Raw genomic sequence first — 23,220 nt, 5'->3', positions numbered from 1 at the left:
TTTATCCTCTGATTTTAGAGTGATTTCAGTTAACTAAGTTCAATCAATCACGATTCTATGTGGATTTTTTGTGATTTTTTTTGTGATTATCCTCCTATTTCAGTTTCAAATGTATCCGAAAAGTAGGATACACGTATCCGAACAATACGATACGCGTATCTCATCAATCCCAAACGTATCCTTTCACTCCTTTCACTCCCATACGTATCGAACACGTATCCATGCGTATCATCCGCGTATCCGTATCCTCAGCGTGTCAGATACAGGATACGGTGGCTTTCTCGCGTGTCCATGCATCGTACATAAATCACATAGATACTTCAAAAACCTATAAAAGAATGCTGCAAAGGAAATTGGAAATCATATTGAAAATTCCAAAATCCATAAACACATAAAATTCCAAATCCATAAACACCTTATCATAACTAAAACGAAATTTGCACAGAAAACCCACTAGGATATCCGAATTTATATTTTTAAATTAGTTGGAGCAATTCAATTGATTAACATCCAAACACAGTAATACAAAAAAATGATGTAGACAAACACAGAAATATAAAAACGCTTCTGAGAGATCAAAAAAAAAAATTGAACGAAAAGAAGGGATATGAGGGAAAATAGAGATGAAATAAATACCCAGAGAAAGAGCGGAGGAGATGTTGTCCAACGGAGGAGAAGGAATGAGGGAAGCCTGGAGGGGAGATGTTGTCCATTGGAGGAGGAGGAAGGAGACGCTGTTGAAGAGAGTAGGATGTTTCGTTGTTCTAAGAGAGAGGTCTAGAGATTCTTTCTAGAAGCAAATGAAGACCAAATGGAAGAGCCCGGAAGCAAATGGAAGACTCTGGTTCCATCCTTCTCCCCTTCCACGATGAACAACACGTGTGTAGGAGGGGCAAAATCGTAAATTAACTGTTCAATACAAAAAAAAACTTTAACGAAAAACTCGTGCTACTGTTTATTTTAACAAAAAATTATATTTTTACACTAAAAAGTCAATCATGATTATATCCACTTTATCTTTTATTTTGTCCTTATGATTAAAACTCAAAATTTTCAAAAATTTTTTATTAATTTTTTTAAGAAAAATAAGCTGAGAATAGGAAGCAGGTGAGGGCTATTTTCGCCCATTCATTGCTCATGAACAGTATTTTTCACCCGGTTTTAGTATATAAATAATATAAATAATAAAATAATAACATGCAAAGAAAAGACAACTCACTTTCAGACATTTCAAACATTTTACTGTTAATTAACAGTAACCGAGTGTTTGGGTTTTATATAAATAATAAAATAATAACATGCAAAGCAAAGACAACCCACTTTAAGAGAGAAGCTGCAACAGCCAGTGAGAAAGAGTTCATAAGAAAAACAATTATATATAATAAACAAAACAATAACAAGTTGTTTTACCCTGTGGATAAACAATTATATAGGCCGCAGGACAAAAGGACAAAAAAAATTATTAAAGTTATCAGGAGTTAAACCCGACACATAGTTTTTGACAAAAAAAAGATAAAAAAATTACAAAGAAATTAGTATATAGATAATATCGAACCAAACGAGTAAATAATTGTCAGAATTGCATATTATAATTGATTTACTTTGTTGACTGAGAGAATGCATGCACCCGTGAAGCAAAGAGAAGTTGGCCCAGCCAACCACTCCTGTTCCAATCTGTGGTTTCCTTTATTTCAAATGGTTGAATACTATAAGTCTCGGATCCTTAAATATTTAATTGAGCACTCTTGTCTATATCAGCATTTTCAATTATAACAGTGTGAAACCTCGCTGATGAAAGAATACCTACAAAGATATAATATAAAAGAGAAACTTGCTTATATAATGATGTTATTGAAGTGGCATTTCAAACTAATCACGTAGTATTTGATTTGAGATTACTATGCATTTTAAATTTCAACTTATCAATATGATAATGTGTTATTAACTTGAGACCGCCACAATAGCATCCTTTTTTCATAAGATTTACATAGGCTTGGTACGAGAAAAAGTTGTAAACGAAAAACTAGATAATTAGAGATCATCTAGAACACTTAAAACATGCATGTATAGAGGAATGGTAGCAAGTAGTAATACCATATCTTGTAATTTGTCCAAGGTGGAATTATGTTATAAGGTATTGGAAAAACAAAGTTTAAACCTGTTATAGAACAATATTTCAATCAAATGAACGAATGTGGAAATGTTGAAACAAACAGTTACATAAACTGTGCATGAACTGGTTTGTTTATGTTCATTTTTATACATAATTATTTTGTGTTTTTATATAAGTTCAGGTTTTTTTGCTAAATACGGATTACATAATGTTTGTTAAGATTATCTAGATGATAGATAAGCAGATGATAGGAGTGGCAACGTACCGTGTAATTTTTGCAAGGTGGAGACGTAGAATATCAATAGTGATGTAAAACTGTTGTAACACATTTGAAAAACTATAGCAAAAGGTGTAATTGTACGATATCCTTATCAAATGACACAAATCCATGGTGTAGAGAATGAAAAAAAGGAAGTTGCATATAGTAAGTTGCTAGAAAAATTTATTGGCCAAGAATGGAAAATAAAAAACAATAGAAATATTGTAAAAACGGTAACAGAGAATGTTATATGATTTGGCGAGTTGTTTGAACTTTGATTTTTTTTGGTATTATCATCATGTGTGTTCGTTAGCTAGGTTACGATCTTATGGTAATAAGCCTAATCAATACTCATGCTTCTCGAATAGAAATTATATTGAACCCTAGCGGGATAAAATATAATCCAAGGGCAATAATGCTATCAGCCAAAAGAAAGGAACACCAAATTTTGGCTTGAAATTGAAAAATGTGTGTACATGGTCGACTGTGACTTCATGAAGTGCAGCCACCAAATTGAAAATATCAAGTTGTGAAAAATGAAGCTAATTCCTTTATAATAACAAATTGTTGGTCAAAATACTACAATTTGATGAAATATATAATAAAAGAAAAATAGGAAAACTATGCTTACCAATATGGACATATGGATGGCTTTGAAAGGATGTACATGCAAGGTTATTATCCCAATGGTTTTGTTAAGAAGAGAAACTAACTTAAAAAGAAGTATCATTGCTACTTGCTAGTCTTCCCACATGATCTAAGGATACAATTATAAAATAGATATGGGATCACATTGACCATAAACTATTACAATATTCCACAATTCATTACATCAGCATTTCTAGCCATCAGAACCTCGAAGACATAACTAATGAGTGTTATAGAAACTTACCACGAAATTATCAAAAGAGAATAAAAGACCGTAAGCTTCATTCGGTTTCATAGCATATCATATTCGTTTAAGAAAACCTCCTTGCAGTTTCAATTATAAGTCTTAAATATTTAATTGAGCACTCCCTTCTATATCAGCATATTCAATTATAACAGTGTGAAACCTCCTTGCAGTTTCAATTATAAGTCTTAAATATTTAATTGAGCACTCCCGTCTATATCAGCATCTTCAATTATAACAGTGTGAAACCTCGCTGATGAAAGAATACCTACAAAGATATAATATAAAAGAGAAACTTGCTTATACAATGATGTTATTGTAGTAGCATTTTAAACTAATCATATAGTATTTGATTTGAGATTACTATGCATTTTAAATTTCAACTTACCAATATGACAGTGTGTTAGTGGCTTGAGACCGCCACAATAGCATTCTTTTTTCATAAGAGTTCCGTAGGCTTGATACGTGAAAAAGTTGTAAACGAAAAGCTAGATAATTAGATATCATGTAGAACACTTAAACATGCATGTATAGAGGAATGGTAGCAAGTACTAATACCATATCGTAGCTAGAGCTATTATTAAAAGTCTGGTATTCCCACCACCGCGTCTTGCGTAAAGTGAGGTATTCATTGACTTCGTTCTCATGTAGCAAGTTTTCCATCATAACTATAATCCTCTTTTACAAACCAATTTTAGCACAAATATCGAATAATGCCAGCAATGGATTCCTCAAGATTTCTATTCTGCCTCTTTTCCATTCATTGCTCATGAACAGTACTTTTTCACTAGGTCTTAGTATATAGATAATATAAATAATAAAATAATAACATGCAAAGGAAAAACCAACTTTCAGACATTTCAGACATTTTACTGTTAATAAACAGTAACCGAGTGTTTGTGTTTTATATAGATAGCAAAATAACATGCATTTTTCAAAAAAAAAAAAAAAAAAACATGCAAAGCAAAGAGAACCCAATTTTAGAGAGACAGGCTGTAATAGACAGAGAGTTCATGAGAAAAAAAATTATAAATATAATAAACAAAACAATAACAAGTTGTTTTACCCTGTGGATAAACAAATTGGTTTTTGGACAAAAAAATGATAAACAAATAGGCTGCAGGACAAAAGGATAAAATAAATTATTAAAGTTGTCAGGAGTTAAACCCGTCACATGGTTTGTGACACAAAAAAAGATGAAAAATTACAAAGAAATTTGTTGTTGGAAAAAATGATTAAAAAAATGTGCATGGGTTTAAAAACCAAAGAACGGGCCAAACATAATTTATTATTTAAATTTAAAAACAATAACAACTTAAATTTAAAAACTACAACTCATATTTAAAAACTACAACTTATATTTAAAAACGACAAATTAAATTTAAAAACTACAAATTAAATTTAAAACTACAAATTAAATTTAAAAACAACATTAACTTAAATTTAAAAACTACAACAACTTAAATTTAATATTCATAATCAACATCATCATTCGCCATTGTTGGAGTATAGTTAGAGGTAAACAACTGCTGCCGAGTCATAATTTTTTTTTCCTATCAAAATAAGCCTTACTCATTGGAGTGTAATTCGAAGTGTTCATTTCCATATTTTTATCATCAATCTCTTCTTGTATTTGTTTGGCCCGTTCTTCATGCCTACACTTCCTTTCTTCCACCTTACGGGCATTTTGCTCCGCCATTAATTGCAATGAGGCCGCCACTTCATGTTGAGCGGTGTAATCATCATTTGCATTGCCCTTTTCCTTCAACCTTCGTGCCTTGTTTCGTCCCATAACCCTAGGTAAAGAACCTTCGCTCGGAAATGGATTTTCTACCCTTGTTTGTTGAATGGTAGGAGATCCATCTTCATCCATATCTACAGCTGGGGATGCAGTTCCGAACATCGGCGTATGACCTACTCTATGTTGAGGTGGATCTTCAAATAACACCCACCCTTTACAAATTTCCCAACAACTGCGAAACTGAAAGGGTTTTGAGCTGCCCTACATATACAATTCCTCTGCTTGGCGTACCTAGAAAATATAACTACAAAAATTAAAGGAAATTAATTCATGAAATTAAATGTAATATAATTAAATATAATTACAAAAGTTAAAAGAAATTGATTTATGAAATTAAATGTAATATAATTAAACATTTAAAATAAACTATGAAAACACTAACTTCGTCGTAGTAATTGGCGCCGCTTTCATGTCTACTTGCAGCTGCTAACAGTGCTTGATGCCATTTATTCAAACTTGGATGAAGATGTTTCTTCCATCTTGAAGAACAACTCTCGTGGTTTTGGGTATTCGGTGGAATGGTGCCTTTGTAGAACTCTAAGTATTTTTTGGACACACGAGTCCAAACACCTTTACTTGTTTGAGAAATCCCCCTCACACTATCTTCCGAGACCCATCTATAAGCCCTGCAAAGAGCTTCATCTTCTTTTCGGGTCCAAGCCCTACCTTTCATTGCAGATAAGGCCATTTGAAAATTATTGAAAAAATTGAAGAATTGAAATATAATGAAGTGAGATAGTATGGAAGGGTGAAAATTATGTGAGAAATGGTGTAGGAATGACTTAGGTATTTATAGAAAAAAAAGGTTTAAATTCATAAAAAAAAAAAATTGAATACAACGGCTAGCTGCAGTCAGCTAGCCGTTGTATTCAAATTGTTTCATATTATTCGTGTTGGTTATAACCAACACTATTGCAATTAATCAAAATTATTCCTGTCTAGTCGTTGTATTCAAATTACTATTCGTGTCGGTTATAACCGACACTATTGCAATAATTAAAAATATTCATGTCGGATTATTGCAATATTAAAAAATATTCATGTCGGTTATATCCGAAAGGAAATCCGACACAATTTTACAAAATTCTGGCCAGCCTAGGGCTGGCTGGAAGGGGCCAGCCCTCTGGCCCTTTCAGATTCCGTGGGGCCCATGAGCCTTCTGGCCTAGCCCTCGGTTGGAGACGATTTTCGGGCTATTTTCGGCCCTCTGGACCCTTCGGTTGGAGGATGGCCTGAGAGAATGCATGCACCCGTGGAGAGATTTTTCAGTGTGACTGTCACACGGGATGGTACACCACGTGTCGCTATATAAATGGTGGGATATGTGTGTTAAAAAGTTAATAACTTAAAAAATAAAATTTCCCACCACTTACTTAAAGACACGTGGTGTACCACCTGTGTTCCCGTCACAACTAAAAATTTCTCGCACCTGTGAAGCAAAAGAGAAGTTGGCCCAGCCAACCACTCATATTCCAATGGTTGAATACTATAAGTCTGGGATCCTTAAATATTTAATTGAGTACTCCCGTCTATATCAACATCTTCAATTATAACAGTGTGAAACCTAATAGTATGGGGCGTTTGTTTGCCCTCACTAAAATGTACTGGACTGGACTGGACTAGGGTTAGTCCAGTCCCATGTTTGCTCCCGACATGGACTAGGTTTAATGAGACTAAGTCTCACTCGCTCCGACAAAAACGCTCGCCAGGGGGTCTTAGCGAGACCCCGAAACGGAGCGGACTGCTCGTATGTGCTTCGCTTCACCCCTCCCTGCTTCGCCGTCCTTCCCTTCCCAGAAATCCCAATTGAGCTTCGCCGTATTTCCCCTACCAGAAAAGTTAGAAACGTCTATCAAAGAGATAAAAAGAGAGAATAATGGAGTCGCCATGGCTTTGCTGACGAGAGGAGCATAAAAAATCGGGTACGAGATTTCGGTTTGAATCGCAGAGAATCTAGAGTCTCCAACTCTTCTTTTGCTCGTTTTGAATCTCGAAGAACCCATAATCAAGTCGCGCGCTCTCTCTCTCTTCTCTGCTCTCTCTGCTTTTGCCGTCGTTTGTTCACCTCCACAAACCCCGACTCGTCGCCGGTCAGCTCGCCAAGCATCGCTGCAGGCTGGTTCCGCCGCTCCATAGACTTTCGGCTCCGATTGAATCCACAGACTTGGAAAGCTCTCTCCAGTTCGAATCTTGCACCGAACAAAAACCTGAAAAATCAAGCTCGATTCTTCATTTTGCAGAAAAAAAATTTGGCAATTAATTGGAAAAATTAGGGGAGGGAATGAGAGCGTGGGAAGGAAAGAACAAGGGAGATAAAGGGGGAGAAAAAGATGGAGGCTTCCAGAGAGAGGGAGAGTTTTATTAGAATAAAAAAGGTAGAATTAATTAATATAATATTATTAGATATGAATTAAAAAAATATAATATTGTAGTTTGTTATTATCTTTCTTTTTAGTCCGACACTGCACTAAACGTTTCACTAAGCTAGTACAGTTTAGTCTAATCTAAGCCAGTCCAGCTGAGTCCCTGCATCTAGTCTAGTCCGAGACAGTCCGGTGCAACAAACGCCCAGTCTCGGAAGAAGCTTCCTTAAATATTTAATTGAGCACTACCGTCTATATCAGCATCTTCAATTATAACAATGTGAAACCTCGCTGATGATCATTGACTTCATTGACTTCATTCTTCATAAATAGACGTGTAGCAAGTTTTCCATCATAACTATAATCCTCTTTTACAAACCAATTTGAGCAAAAATATCAAATAATGCCAGCAATGGATTCCTCAAGATTTCTATTCTGCCTCTTTCCCATTCTGTTCCTCATGATTAATCAAGCCCTTGGTCAACTTCCAGGTTCTCTATCCCTCAATTGCACAAACGAAAATGGAAACTACACCACCAATAGTATCTATCAGACAAACCTCAACCGCCTCCTCTCCTCCCTGCCCTCCAACGAAAGCGGCAACGGGTATGGCTTTTACAATGCATCATATCCCCTAAACTCGTTGAACGAGCACATTTATGCAATCGGACTTTGTAGAGGAGATGTCAAGGCGGAAGATTGCCGCAGCTGCCTAAATAACTCCGGATATGCTCTCCCAAAGCTTTGCCCTAATCAGAAGGAAGCAATTGGTTGGAATGACAATTGCATGTTACGCTACTCAAACCGCTCCATCTATGGCGTCATGGAAATTAGTCCTCATTTCTATCTGTGGAACACTAAGAACATATTGTCGTCCCGCCAGGATGGATTCTACCAAGACCTGCGTACGGTACTGTACAGCATAAGAAGTGAAGCTGCAGCTGGCGGTTCTCTTCGGAAATTTGCATTCGGAAACACAAGTACCCCAACTTTCCAAACAATATATGCATTCGCGCAATGCACGCCAGACATATCAGAGCAAGAGTGCAGTGAGTGCTTAGGTGGGGCTTTTGGAGATATCCCCATATGTTGTGACGGGAAAGAAGGTGGGAGAGTTTATAGACCTAGCTGTCACTTTAGATTCGAGGTTTACAGCTTCATTGACCCTACAACTGTCACACAACTGCCATCTCCGCCACCAATACATTCTCCTCCACCATCAACCAATAAAACTAACACTTCACAAGGTACGTACGCACAACGTATATGTATATACACTCCATTACATAAGCCGATGAATGTATATTTGCTTGACACTGATCTCAAAATTTAATTGATCAATGGTAACTCCTCTCTCTGATAGATCAATTACTTAAACATGTTATTCAGAATGTCATGTGATTAGAGAAGATATAATTCTGATTTTACTTTGCAGGATCGAAGATCAGCAAATCTCGGACTGTCGTCATTATTGTTGTGCCAATTATTGCTTCTTTGGTACTAGTAATGTTCATGGGCATTTGTCTAAGAATACGGAAAGCAAAGAAAAAGCTTAAAAATAATTTAAGTCCAGGTACGTACCGTAACAAAATAAACATAGTAACATTAATTTAACTCAATTTGCTTCAAGTGGGAAGCCTAATACTGTAACGTCATCTAGATCTAATTATGTTACATATATGAAATTTTTGTTAAAATTGTACCACAGGCGAAGACACGGACAAAATTGGAAGTGCAGAATCCTTGCAATTCAATTTCGACGCCATTAAAATTGCCACAGATGACTTTTCTGAAGCCAATGAACTAGGACAAGGGGGATTTGGTTCTGTTTACAAGGTAATATATAACACATCTATTGAAGATAAGATTCTCACATCATACCTTACGAAATAAAATACAATATATAGTGATTGTTCCACTATTGATAACACCAAGGCCGGCTTTATTGGGAAAAAACCTAACCTGCCAATCTTAAGAACATCATGATATATATGGGCAACATCACCAATTTCATTTATATATTCCTTGAATGCAACCTTTTTGTTTTGATACTCTTTCAGGGTAGGTTATTGAATGGAGAAGAAATAGCAGTGAAAAGGCTCTCCGTAAATTCTAGACAAGGAAATTCGGAGTTTAAAAATGAGGTCTCGTTAGTGGCAAAGCTTCAACACCGAAACTTAGTTAGGCTCTTGGGTTTCAGCTTGGAAGGTGTTGAAAGGCTTCTTATTTATGAGTTTGTCCCTAATGGAAGTCTGGACCACATCATATTTGGTATTTATGCTTCAATGTTCTTTTTTGTACAATTTTATCTTTAACTTCAAAATTTTACTATAAAATCTCATTCTTGTAACATATAAGAAACATTGTAACCTTGGTTTGAATTGAACATGCAGACCCAATCAAGCGCGCACAACTGGATTGGGATAGGCGCTACAAAATCATTGTAGGCATTACTCGAGGGCTCATTTACCTTCATGAAGATTCGCGGCTTAGAATTATTCATCGTGATCTCAAAGCCGGTAATATCTTGATAGATGAAGAAATGACTCCCAAGATATCAGATTTTGGCATGGCAAAATTGTTTGGGGTTGATCAAACACAAGGCAATACCAGTCGAATTGTGGGGACCGAGTAAGTACTCGACAAGGCTACATGGCTTATATTATAATTGTGTTAATCTATACCAATAATCCAAAGTTCTCATCTAAGTTAGTGATCATAAAACCAACATATATTATTCTTGTTTCGATATGCAGGGGATATATGGCTCCAGAATATCGGATGCAGGGGGACTTTTCTGTTAAGTCAGATGTCTATAGTTTTGGTGTCTTAGTTTTGGAGATAGTTAGCGGACAGAAAACTAATTCCTTTCGTCACGGCGAGAACATGGAGCATCTTCTAAGCTACGTAAGTACTTAAACTATATGCATAATGCAACCAAGAAAAATAATTTATCTCTAACTATATTTCTACGAATTTCACAATGCAGGCATGGAAATGTTGGAGGGAAGGGACAGCTTCAAATCTAATAGATCCCGCGTTGACGAACGGTTCAAGAAATGAAATAATGAGATGCATCCATATTGGGTTGCTATGTGTGCAAGAAAATATAGCCGATAGGCCAACCATGAATGCTGTTGTTCTAATGCTTAATAGTTATTCAGTCACATTTCCAGTACCCTCACAACCAGCATTTTTCAGAGATAGTAACGTTGGATCTGACATGTCTTTGGGATGGAAGAATAGTTCGGAGGTGATTACAACCGGGTCGGATCGTTCCAAGAGCAGCTCTGTCAAAGCACCAGAAAATGAGGTTTCATTGATCACCGAAGTACATCCTAGATAGCTCTTTAAGATGGAAACTGCATTGTTGTTTAAATTATAATGTGTAATTTACCTTTTATTTTATTCATTTTTCTTTTCAATGGTTTAGGTAATTGCAATAAGGCTTGTGATGCATAAGAGACAAACTAAGAGCTGTTTTGGGACCAGTCTACCAATCAAACGACGACTTTGATTAATTGGACTCTCCCCTTTTATTTCTCTCATTTCATCCTGCTCTTTTAATCTGAACTGTTCAAAATAAATTATCTAACTACTTGGAGTTGTGTCACATATTTAATGAGAATTATTTATTATTTTTTTTATTGTTTTTGTTCAACAATCATTCCTCTTCTACACCCCTGTTCAACAATCATAGTGCCCTCGGAAAATTAAATTCTCTTCGAAACTACGAAAGGGTTTCCTTTGTGGTTGTATTGATTTCAATTTCTCCCAATTTCCCCCTCCCCGTTGTCGAAAAAAAAGTAGAATGGAAGCTGTAATTTAATCAAGATCACCATTCTTCTTTTAATTGGGTTTCATCTAATGCTCTCCTAATAGCACCATTCTATTTTATATTCCTTTGTGGTGGTGGTTCAACCTCGACTCCATTCTTCCTTTTTTTTTTTGCTTCACTTTTAATTTTAATTGCAGATTGTTGTATGATGGAAGAACAATCTTCCCAGGGACGATCTGGAACTATTAGCGACGATCTTCAAGTGTGGGAGCATAGCAGTAGAGAGGGAGGGTGGGGACGACGTCCTTGACAAAAGATTTCCTCTGAGATTGAACGGGTTGCAATTTTGCTCCTCTCTCTCTCGCGAAGCATGAAGGAAGGATGAGCGTGAAGCCTGTTAGCGTGTTTTTATTTTGTTTAGGGTGAAATAGGTTTATATAAACTCATAAGTTTTTTTACCGTTAGATTAATCCTATGACTCATATAAAAGAGGTCCTCACAAGTCCTAAAAAATAGGACCTTAAGAGAGCACTGCTGCACATAACACCTACCCGAACCAGGAATAATTAGAAAGGGAAAGATGAAACAAAAGGAAAAGTTTCCTGATGAAATTAGGAACCAATACTTTCCTAATCCAAGCATGATTAAATCTTTATATATACCAACAGTGTGCTTCTCTTATCTTCCACACTTTCCAAGCATTTACGTTCAATCGAAAAATTAGCAATGAAACTTGTTTGTACCATACTTGACCAATCCCGAAACTACTGAGCACCGGTCAACGTTATACCGTCAAGGACCCAGAAGAGTTTCCCTCCAACCAGGAGGCCAATCACAGCGCGACACGTGTCGACATCAGAAGCCAATCATAGCGCGACACGTGTTAACATCATAAGCCAATCACAACACGACACGTGTCAATGTCAGAATGAAACTAGAAACTCTCTTCTATAAATAGAGATCATTCTCTCACAATATTTCCTAATATCATTTGTACTAAATCATTCACTTGTACTCACTAAAGGAGAGCTTGAACCTATGTACTTGTGTAAACCCTTCACAATTAATGAGAACTCCTCTACTCCGTGAACGTAGCCAATCTGGGTGAACCACGTACATCTTGTGTTTGCTTCCCTATCTCTATCCATTTACATACTTATCCATACTAGTGACCGGAGCAATCTAGCGAAGGTCACAAACTTAACATTTTCTGTTGTACCAAAGTCCTCACTGATGTTGTGCATCAACATTTGGCGCCGTTTGTGGGAACGACACTTATTCTCACTCTCTTCAACTTTGTTAAGCTGGTTTCCACCATTCGTACACTCTCTTTTGACCAGGCATCCCTCTCCAACATGGGGAGCGAAGGAAGCCACAACACACAGGATGACATCCCTCTTGCACCTAGTGCGAAACAACGAAATAAGGAAGGAAAGAGGGTTGCTCTTCAAGCTAAAGTCGATGAGCTAGAATCACAAAACAACAAGATAGCAATGAAGAATGAGGTCCTTCAGGAGCAGTATGAGAATCTCTTTGAGATGCTCCAAGAATTAGGCGTACTCAAACACGCGAACTTGTTACCTCTGTGGACATCAACCATCATCTAGATGCCTCCCAATAAGGAGGGTCACCTTCCTTCAACATGGGTATCCCTGATGAGGAGCGAGTTAATCATCAAAACATTGATCAACATGAGACTTCTCTCAACCCAGCTGCTTCGACCTGAAGCAGGAAAAGTGGAGGAAGACACCTTCTTGCAGAAAGGTTGGAAGGATTGAAAGCCGTTTATCGTGACTGCCGAGACTTCCTAAAGCAACGTCGAGAGAATCCCCTCCACATAAGCTCGAAGATCAATGACCCAAGGGTTTCTGAAAGACTAGGTCCCCTCCCACGTCCCAGGCCGGCTACCAATTTGGGGAAGGGGCAACAAGTCCTAGAGAAACACGAAGGTATAAGGGACTCAAAGATGTTTCGACATACATACCTTGAAAGTCAGTACGGCGAGTCCAGGAAAAAATCACATGCTCTTGATCAAACCTTCCTACTTCCAAGAGGAGATGAAGATTTACGAAAGAAAGCTCCAGTGGTACATGACTCCACTCATGACTCTCTTGTCCTACAGCTTCTTAAGGAAGTAAACAAGTTGAAGGCCGAACGACAAGCTGAGATACCTGATTGGAACCAACCTAGGCCTGGCCCTCTTACAAGGAGGATCTTCGACAACCCCCTCCAAGCAAAGACAAAGCAGAAGCTTGGCTTGCAACTCTATACTGGAAATGAGAACCCGATTGAACATTTTAACCTCTTTGAGTCCACCATGGCATACCAGATGCACACCAACGAAGAGCGATGTCTTCTCTTCCCCTCTGTCCTCTCTGGCGGAGCTCTAAACTGGTATTGTCATCTTCCACCTGAGACGGTAGACTCATTTGAGGAATTGAGGAAACTGTTTGTTTCTCAACACATTTTCCAGACCGATCGCTTGCATTCTGCAGATGACTTGTACACTATTCGCCAGAAGCCGGACGAGTCACTACGAGAGTATGCCGGTCACTTCAGCCATGAGTATTCTCGCTGCGCTGAGGCAGATGACAAGACCGCCCTTAAGGCCTTCACGGCAGGCTTACGTGATTGTTTCTTCAAGTACATGATCAATGCCAACACTTGAAAGACTTACTCTGAGGTGTTGGCACAGGCTTACAACCATGCATCCGCCGAGGCAAGGACATATCAAAGGAAACCCCCCACAACCACCCCTTATCAGCAAGTAGGGAGTGGAAGCCAGATCCAACCAAATGAGAAGACCTCGACCTTCCAAACGACAGTAGTGCCTCCCCCTGCCTTACTTAATACTTTGCCAAGTCAACAGACATATCAATCTCAGGGCAAAAGGAAAGATTTCCATCCTCACCAGTCTCATTTTAGTAAAAGAAGTAAGGGACACTACCGCGATAACCAAGGGTATCACCACGATAATCCCCGACCCCATGCAGTCAACACAGTGGGTCAAACACATGTCAGGACAGCCCCTACCCCGAGGTATGAGGCATACACACCTTTGAACGCCACATGTGTGGCCATTTACTCCAATATAGCACACCTGATATCGAAGCCAAAGTCGAGGCACCCGGATTACAAGTCCACGAAGAACATGGGCACGTTTTGCTGCTACCACGAGTATAACGGCCATGACGGCGAGAAGTGTATCACCCTTCGTGATCATATTAAAGCTTTGGCACTTGAAGGAAAAATTGATCAATTCCTCTTTCACCCTCCAAGGGGTAACTGTAACCAACGCCAGGTGAATGTGATATATTCCATAAGTGGTGGCACACCCAGATCTAAATCTTCCAACAGGGCCATGAAAAATAGTGAACGAGATTTAAGGTCTGGCCACCAAGTGTTTCACGTGGAAGACATCAGGGGATGCAAGCATCAAAAGCCTAACTGGGATCCAATATGTTTCTACCCTGAGGAAGAAAGAGGTATCATCTACCCTCACAATGACCCACTGATCGTGGAAGCTCACATAGCCAACTTTGAAGTACGACGAATCCTGGTAGACATGGGGGCTTCGGTCAATATCATGTTTGCCGAAGCTTTCAGGGCACTTAATATAGCTGAACACTTGCTCGATCGCTTGATTTCCCCTCTGATAAGCTTCTCCGGTGATATCGTGCAACATTTGAGGAGCATACACTTACCTTTCACCATTGGTCCATGCCCTTACACAACTACCATTACCACTAACTTCCTGGTGGTTGATTGCCCAAGGGCATACAATGTCATCTTGGGACGCACATGCATCAATGATCTCAAGGCCATGGTATCCACACATATGTTGTTGATGAAATTTCCAACCCCTATGGCAATGGTTACATCAGAGGAGATCAACTTAGTGCACGATCATGTTACAACACTTCGGTCAAGCAACAACACCTGCATGTGCCCAAGGAAACCCTTTCTATACATGACCAAGTCATAAAAACCAGCCCAGACGAAGCCAACTTAGATCTTCATGGTGGCAACAGTCAACCCGACGATCCTCGAGATGACTCTTTCACCTAGCAAGCACAACTCGTTGAAGAGTTAGAGAGGTCTCTATCTCAAAAGATTATCCGGATCGCATGGTGAAGATTGGCACCACCTTGTCACCACCCATTCGGTTGGCATTGATCTCTTTTTTGCAAGAGAACACTGAGGTCTTCGCCTGGTCATACGAGGACATGCCAGGCATCTCTCCCGATATCATCTGTCATTGCTTAAGTATTAACCCTAAGACTAAGCTAGTGAGACAGAAGCGAAGATCCTATGAGGCTGAACGGTACGAGGCAATGAAGGCAGAAGTTGAAAAACTCAAAGGCGTAAGCTTCGTCCGCGAAGTCAATTATCCAACGTGATTAGCAAATGTTGTCCTTGTTAAGAAAAATTTGACCAAGGAAAGTCTCCTGCTCCAAAATGTATTGCGGAGAATGTGTGTTGATTACACCGACCTAAACAAAGGATACCCGAATGATAGCTTTCCTCTTCCTCTCATAGACAGACTTATAGACTCTACAACAGGGTGTGAACTCTTGAGCTTCATGGATGCTTACTCAGGATACAACTAAATCCTCATGAACCCTCCAGACCAAGAACACACAGCCTTCATTACTGACAGGGGACTATATTGCTATAAGGTCATGCCCTTCGGCCTAAAGAATGCAGGAGCGACTTATCAGAGACTAGTCAATTCAATGTTCGCCGAACAGATTGGGAAGAGCATGGATATTTACGTTGATGATATGCTAGTTAAGAGCAAACATGCTGACCAACACATCACCAACCTATCTGAAACTTTCACCATTCTGAAGAGGTATCGAATAAGGTTGAACCCCAACAAATGTGCCTTCGGCATAGGCTCTGGCAAATTCTTAGGCTTCATGATAAGTCAATGAGGCATTGAGGCTAATCCCGAGAAGATCAAAGCAATTCTCAACATGAAGGAACCGGTAACTTTAAAAGACATCCAAAGCCTTACTGGCAAGGTAGCAGCCTTAACTAGGTTCATCTCTAAGGCCACAGACAGATGTGCTCCTTTCTTCAAAGCACTTAAGGGAAGTAAGAAGTACATTACATGGACTGATGAATGTGCTGAGGCATTCAAGAACCTCAAAGACTACATGAGTAAAGCCCCTCTGCTCTCCAAACCTGAGGTTGGTGACACCTTCATTATCTATTTGTCGGTGTCGGCTTCAGCAGTAAGTTCCGTTTTCATTTGAAAGGATGGTAATGTCGAACGACTTGTCTACTATGCTAGCAAGGCCTTACAAGATGCAGAGACACGATACTCCAACATTGAGAAATTGGCTCTAGCATTGGTCATGTCTGCTCGAAAACTTCGCCCTTACTTCCAAGCACACTCCATCATCGTGCTTACCAATCATCCTCTTCGACAGATACTCCAAAGTCCTGACACTTCCGGGCGAATGATCAAATGGGCGATAGCATTGGGTGACTTTGACATCTCCTACCAACCAAAGCCAGCTGAGAAGGGCCAAGCAGTAGCAGACTTCATCGCTGACTTCACTTATCTTGTTCACATTGTTTCTACGCCTAAATAAGTGGTTTCATTACCCTCGGAAGCTCAGAAAACAGAACCAACAGCCCCAGCATGGAGCCTATATGTTGATGGCTCGTCCAACCAACATGGTTGTGGAGCAGGACTAGTCCTTACGACCCCTGACAAAGTGGTAATGGAGTATGCTCTTCGTTTCACATTCAAGGCGTCGAACAATGAGGCCGAATATGAAGCCCTCCTAGCAGGCTTACGTTTAGCCAAACACCTTGGGGTTAAACGAATTGATATCTTCAGTAACTCCCAATTGGTGGTTAACCAGGTCACCAACAACTTTGACGCTAAGAATAGCTCCATGGCAGCATATCTGGCACAAACACAATTGTTGCTCAAGCACTTCCACTACCAGATCACCCAAATTCCTCGAGCGGCAAACAGTCATGCAGATGTTTTGGCTCGCCTCGCCTCAGCGGTGGAAGACAAGATTGGGAGAAAAATTCAGGTCGAATTGTTGGCAACACCAAGCACAATGGTTGCGGAAGTGTGCAACTTACAACAGGGGGATAGTTGGATTACCCCAATTTATAGATTCCTTACTCATGGCACCCTTCCAAATGACAAAGTCCAAGCTAAGCAAATTCAATACAAGGCTACCTGTTACTTGATCATTAATGACCAACTCTACAAGCGGGGTTTTAGCCTACCATACCTAAGATGCCTTACGCCCGCAGAGGCAGAAATTGTCATTTGGGAAATACATGAAGGAGTCTGCGGAGATCATGCTGGATCTCGATCCCTAGCACACAAGGCTTTTCGCCAAGGATATTACTAGCCAACACTCCACCAAGATGCCATCAGAATATCCCGCTTATGTGATAAGTGTAAACGCTACATAACTATTCCTCACTCCCCTCCCGAGCCGCTCACTCCTATGATCAGCCCTTGGCTATTCGCCCAATGGGGACTTGATTTGATCGGCCCAATGCCTGCAGGGAAGGGCAAAGTTTGCTATGCAATCGTTGCAGTTGACTACTTCACAAAGTGGGCTGAAGTAAAACCCTTGGCAACTATTACTGAGGCAAAAATAGAAGACTTCGTATGGAAGAACATCCTCTGCAGATTCGGCATTCCCAATGCGATAGTCACTGACAACGGGCGACAGTTCGACAACAATATGTTCAAGATGGTCTGCTCTAAGTTCAACATCAACTTATGTTTTGCCTCCCCAGCTCATCCCCAGTCTAATGGACAAGTTAAAGCTATCAACAAAATAATCAAGCGAACTTTGAAAACCAGCTTAGACAAGGCTAAAGGTTGTTGGCCATAATTTGTACCCCAAGTTCTTTGGTCATACCACACTTCATATCAGACATCAACAGGAGAAACCTCATTCTCACTTGCCTTTGGTACAGAGGCAGTTGTCCCAGTTGAGCTTGAGCAAGCAACGTTCCGAGTCCAAAACTACGTGCAAAGAGAAAATGACAAACAACTTACCCTCAACTTAGATCTAGTCGAGGAACACAGAAACCAGGCTCACTTGAGGAATGTGGCCTACAAGCAGTGCATCTCCAACTACTATGACTCAAGGGTCAAACCTCGTTCTTTCAAAGTGGGGGACTGGGTATTGAAAAAAAGATTACTCTGCGATAGAGTCCCGAGTGAATGAACACTTAGTCCAAACTGGGATGGACCGTTTGAAGTTGTTGGCATCAATCGCCCTGGCTCCTACAAGCTTAGAATGAAACTAGAAACTCTTTTCTATAAATAGAGATCATTCTCTCACAATATTTCCTAACGTCATTTGTACTAAATCATTCACTTGTACTCACTAAAGGAGAGCTTGAACCTATGTACTTGTGTAAACCCTTCACAATTAATGAGAACTCCTCTACTCCGTGGACGTAGCCAATCTGGGTGAACCACGTACATCTTGTGTTTGCTTCCCTATCTCTATCCATTTACATACTTATCCATACTAGTGACCGAAGCAATCTAGCGAATGTCACAAACTTAACACTTTCTGTTGTACCAAAGTCCTCACTGATTTTGTGCATCAACAAAACTAGAAGAAGAAGACCACCACCCTTCAAAAGTACGACTGTTCGGCGTTGGCCTCGACAATAGTTTGAATGATCCTCGCGGAGGACACGAACCCTCCACCGATCTGTATCTGTGGGATCCGACCTGGGACTACAACTCTATTTGGAAAATCAGGAAAAGGCTAGCGGCGAGCGACCTCGGAGAGCTGAGCAGGCTGTTGATGCCAAAAGAGGCAGTGCAAAAACACGTTATGTCTTACTTGGACGACAAGTTAGCCAAGATGGTCGACAGTAAAGAGGGCTTAACAGTTACAGTTGTGGACTGGGATACGTGCAACCGGCATGAGTTAACTTTTAAGCATTGGAACTCTGGTGATTTTTACGTTCTGAATGGAGGTTGGAGACCGGAGTTTATGGTTCGGAGAGGCTTGAAGGAAAATGATGAAATCGGTCTTTACCTTGACTGGGACTGGAAAACTTCCAAGTGCATCTTCAGGTTTTCTGTTCTTCGAAGAGCAAAGTAGTTTAATCATGATCACACTTGTACTTAATTAGCTAAGCTAGTTTAGTTTTTATTTTTTATTTTTGTCAAACTAAGCTAGCTTAATCCTGACTCTGAATAGTTTATGTAGTGCTTCATGTAATGGGATTAGTTTAATTACTTTTTTAATTGTGACTGTGATGAGTTCTTTATGGTTATAAGTTTTTGTTCCAGGATAATTGTTAGACTTTTTTTGTGTACTTTGAGTGTTTCACTATATGCATTAAAAAGCGTCTGTTAACAAAAACAAATAACAAGTTTTCGTTCAAATGTTTAATTTTGCATGAGATATCCGTCAAGGGGGTTCGGAACACAAAAAATGTATGGGATATCCGTCGGATTGGATGAAAACAACATTCTATTTATGGATGTGCAATGGATATATGGTTTCAGTGTATACGATGCACTTTTTTGTTAAGTCAGATGCCTATAATTTTGGTGTGTTAGCCGCTTTCATCATGGAGAAAATGAGAAGGATCTTCTGAGCTTTGTTAAAATAGATACTGTTTGAGCGGAAAAATTCAGGTACTTCAATTCTCTTCCAACAAGTAATCTTGAACACGTTGAGAAGCTTTAAACTCCATCTTCGCTCGCCATCAATGAGGGAGGAGGGGGACCTGCAATAAAACACTCTGACGCTCAAGTTAGTGTTTGTTCAGGATACTTGTAAAATATAGAACGATCTCCTACCTCTCCCCTCCCCCCGTTCTTGTGTAATTATTAGCCTTTTTGTAGACATAAAATGCTTGGACTCCAAGCTCCACACGCCTTGTATTTCTCCATGTTTCACATTCCATGGAAGTGTTCGATCATGCTCCTTTATTCTAACTCCATTCCCCCAAATTTAAGATTCATGGGAAGTGGCTCATTACTTGAGCCTTAATTTTTGCACCCATAGATAGTAGTTTTGGTGTCACTGAGACGTAATGCAACCAAGAAACAAATAATTAATTTATCACTGATTATATTTCTACAAATTCACAAATTAATGGTTGCAGGCATGGAAAAGTTGGAGGGGAGGGATAACTTTAAATCTAATAGATCTCACAATGAGGACTAGTTCAAGAACTGAAGTGACGAGATGCATCCACATTGGGTTATTATGCATACAAGAAAATACAGCTGATAGGCCAACCATGAATCCTGTAGTCCTAATGCTTAATAGTTACTCAGTCACTCTTCCAGTACCCTCACAACAGGCATTTTATAAGCTCGGTAGAATTGGATCCGACATGTCCTTGAGACGGGAGAATAATTCAGGGGTGACATCCGCCTAGTCAAACACCAGAAGATGAGGTTTCCATGATAACGTACTGAAGTCTATCCTCAATAGTGCTTGAAGATTTATATTTGAATTTATAATGTTTTTTAGCCCCTCGGATTCATTTTTCTTCTAAAGGTGCTATTGATTCTTACTGTGATAGGTGCTACATGGTGTGATTTTGATGTGGGACGGAATTGGTGTTATTTTAGGTGGGGGAAAATTAAAATAACACCAATTCCGTCCTATATCAGATTCGTTCTTCATGTAAATGGTTATGATTTGTTAAAAGAAATAACTTATGGTTTGCAAATTTGGAGAAGACGGTAGAGAAATATTCTACTTTTGTTGGCTTTGGTACAATTTGAGTCGAGGTGGAGATCATTATGTGTACCGAGAACTTGTGGAATTTGAATTAGCTTCTTTTGTCTCTAGTTCATACTTTGGTTGCTTATGGAGATGGTTGATTCGACTCTTTGTGATGCTATGTGAAATTCGTCAAGGTGGAGATTGTTGGTTTTGTGACTCAATTAATTTGGGCCTTTGTCATTTGTAAGCCCAGCAGCCCATTTAAAGGGCCTTGCCTTTTTGGTCCATGTGAATAGTCATGGGTGTGGCTAGGGTTTTCTACAAGGCAGCAGCAGCTGCCATTTGTTTTGAGGGAGTAGTAGAAAAGCAGCGGCAGCAGATGAGAGAAACAAGGGAGAGCATTCGGCTCTCCCATTTGAATAAGAGCTGCTGCTTCCTCCGTTGTTAGTAATCACTTAATCAAAGATGTTGGTGCTACGTTGTGTAGCTTTTGGGTGAGAAGAGATTTTGATATGTGTTTCTTCTTCTTCATTTGTTCTTTGGTTGAGTGAGAGTTATTGGGTGCATGTGGGATTTGAGATTTGAGAGTTCAACTTTATTTGTAATCTCCATTTTGACTATTAGTAGAATTTCCTCATCGTTTCTGAACTGGACGTAGGCTTACACCGAACCAGTATAAATCCTTATGTCATTTGGATTATTTGTCTTGTCATATTTTGCCATATTAGCTTATTAGTTTCATATTTGACGCTTCCGCACAACAATTTCAACTTACACAAATACCTCTATCTAATATTAGTAATCTTACATTCCAATTATTTGTTTCAACTTATGTACTTACCTCTATTATAAAGAGATAACATAATAGTATATGTTTATTATTTAAACTTGTTGATGCACAAAATCAGCGAGGACTTTGGTACAACAGAAAGTGTCAGGTTTGTGACCTTCGCTTGGTTGCTTCGGTCACTAGTGAAGATAAGTACGTAAATGAATAGGGATAGGGAAGCAAACACAAGATGTACGTGGTTCACCCAGATTGGCTACGTCCACGGAATAGATGAGTTCTCATTAATTGTGAAGGGTTTACACAAATACATATGTTCAAGCTCTCCTTTTGTGAATTCTAGTGAATAGTTTAGTACAAAATGACATTAGAGATTATTGTGGGAGAATGATCCCTATTTATAGAAGAGAGTTTCTAGTTTTGTTCTAACATTGACACGTGTCGTGTTGTGATTGGCTTGTGAGGTTGACATGTGTCGCGCTGTGATTGGCTTCTGATGTCGACACGTGTCGCATTGTGATTGGCCTCCTGGTTGAAGGGAAGCTCTTCTGGGTCCTTGACTGTATAATGTTGACCAGTGCTCAGTAGTTTCGGGATTGGTCAAGTATGGTACAAACAGTGCTCCCCTAAGTTCCCGAGTGAGGGAAGCTCCTCGGTTGGGGACTTGTAAGATCCAAGCCGCTGAGTAATCACGAAACTTCTAAGTACCGAGGTGTGGTATCATTTTCACTTGCCTTATCTGTCTCATATGTAGATGTGGCATCTTCTCTGGAAGTACTTTTCCTCCATCCAGGGGTGGTGTCTTTAACCGATGAAGATTCACAAGGTAATGTATCAATTTCACTTGAAGCTTACTTGTAGTTTCGGGCTTGGTCAAGTGCGATACAAACCCTATAGTAGGAGTCCCCCAAGTCGCCGAGCTAGGAGATCTGCCGAAAGAGGTGACAGACAAGGTAAGCAGTCAAACTTCCAAGCAAGCAACCCAGGATCGGAGGTTCGACTTCGGCTTCCGGTTGATTGTTTTCCTTCTCCTTGTCTTTCATTCAACTGCCAGGATAAGGAGAAGCAAATGGATAAGAGATGATATGAGATACTTTTGCTTTTGAAGAAGTAACTTTCCACAGGCTTATTCTTGAACTGTGCTGGAGGGTTTTCTGGTTCCCTCCAGAGTATAAGGCCGACTCAAGAATTTGAGGGTCAAAACAAGTCCATCAAATCTAGAGTACATTCGACCTTGATGATATGGGATACTTTTGCTGTTGACGGAATAGTGAATGTGGTATGGAAAGGTGTCGTGCTGTAGCGATCTGTTTCAGCTCACCATTGAACCTTCTGCTTCAATCTTTTGCATGGCAGAAGTGGTGTGCAACCTTTGCATTTAAATGGTCCTTCTGAACATTCCTTCATAGTGACTCATCGACGCTTGGCAGCTTCAGTGTAAAGAGCCAATATCTGATCAACTGTCATGAGGTATATGCCGGTGGAATTCGTGACCTTGACAGCAGTTGAGGATGAGTACT

The 23,220-nt window shown here is 39.5% G+C and overlaps 1 protein-coding gene and 1 long non-coding RNA gene across 3 annotated transcripts; one reads left to right on the top strand and one right to left on the bottom strand.

Annotated features, from left to right (window-relative positions):
- Position 1: 1 nt before the first annotated feature.
- Positions 2–1,080, bottom strand: LOC139192535 (uncharacterized). Its single transcript, XR_011576741.1, has 2 exons — positions 637–1,080; positions 2–341 (listed from the first exon to the last, which is right to left on the bottom strand). It is a non-coding gene; the product is annotated as an uncharacterized lncRNA (long non-coding RNA).
- Positions 1,081–7,747: 6,667 nt separating this feature from the next.
- On the top strand, positions 7,748–11,075 carry LOC103429368 (cysteine-rich receptor-like protein kinase 26). Of its 2 annotated transcripts, none has more exons than XM_070814712.1 (8): positions 7,748–8,675; positions 8,864–9,001; positions 9,137–9,264; positions 9,489–9,699; positions 9,822–10,059; positions 10,185–10,335; positions 10,418–10,741; positions 10,862–11,075. In XM_070814712.1, the coding sequence occupies exons 1-8, from the start codon at positions 7,832–7,834 to the stop codon at positions 10,943–10,945; spliced, it is 2,118 nt and encodes a 705-aa protein (XP_070670813.1). In that variant the 5' UTR covers positions 7,748–7,831; the 3' UTR covers positions 10,946–11,075. The 2 variants fall into 2 exon arrangements, with proteins under 2 accessions (XP_070670813.1, XP_070670811.1); XM_070814710.1 differs by having other exon boundaries at positions 10,418–10,759.
- Positions 11,076–23,220: the final 12,145 nt, after the last annotated feature.

Source organism: Malus domestica, chromosome 02 (assembly GCF_042453785.1).
Source record: "Malus domestica chromosome 02, GDT2T_hap1".
NCBI classification, from domain to species: domain Eukaryota; kingdom Viridiplantae; phylum Streptophyta; class Magnoliopsida; order Rosales; family Rosaceae; genus Malus; species Malus domestica.
The sequence above is the reverse complement of the archived record's forward strand: the minus strand, read 5'-3'. Positions and strand labels throughout refer to the sequence as shown.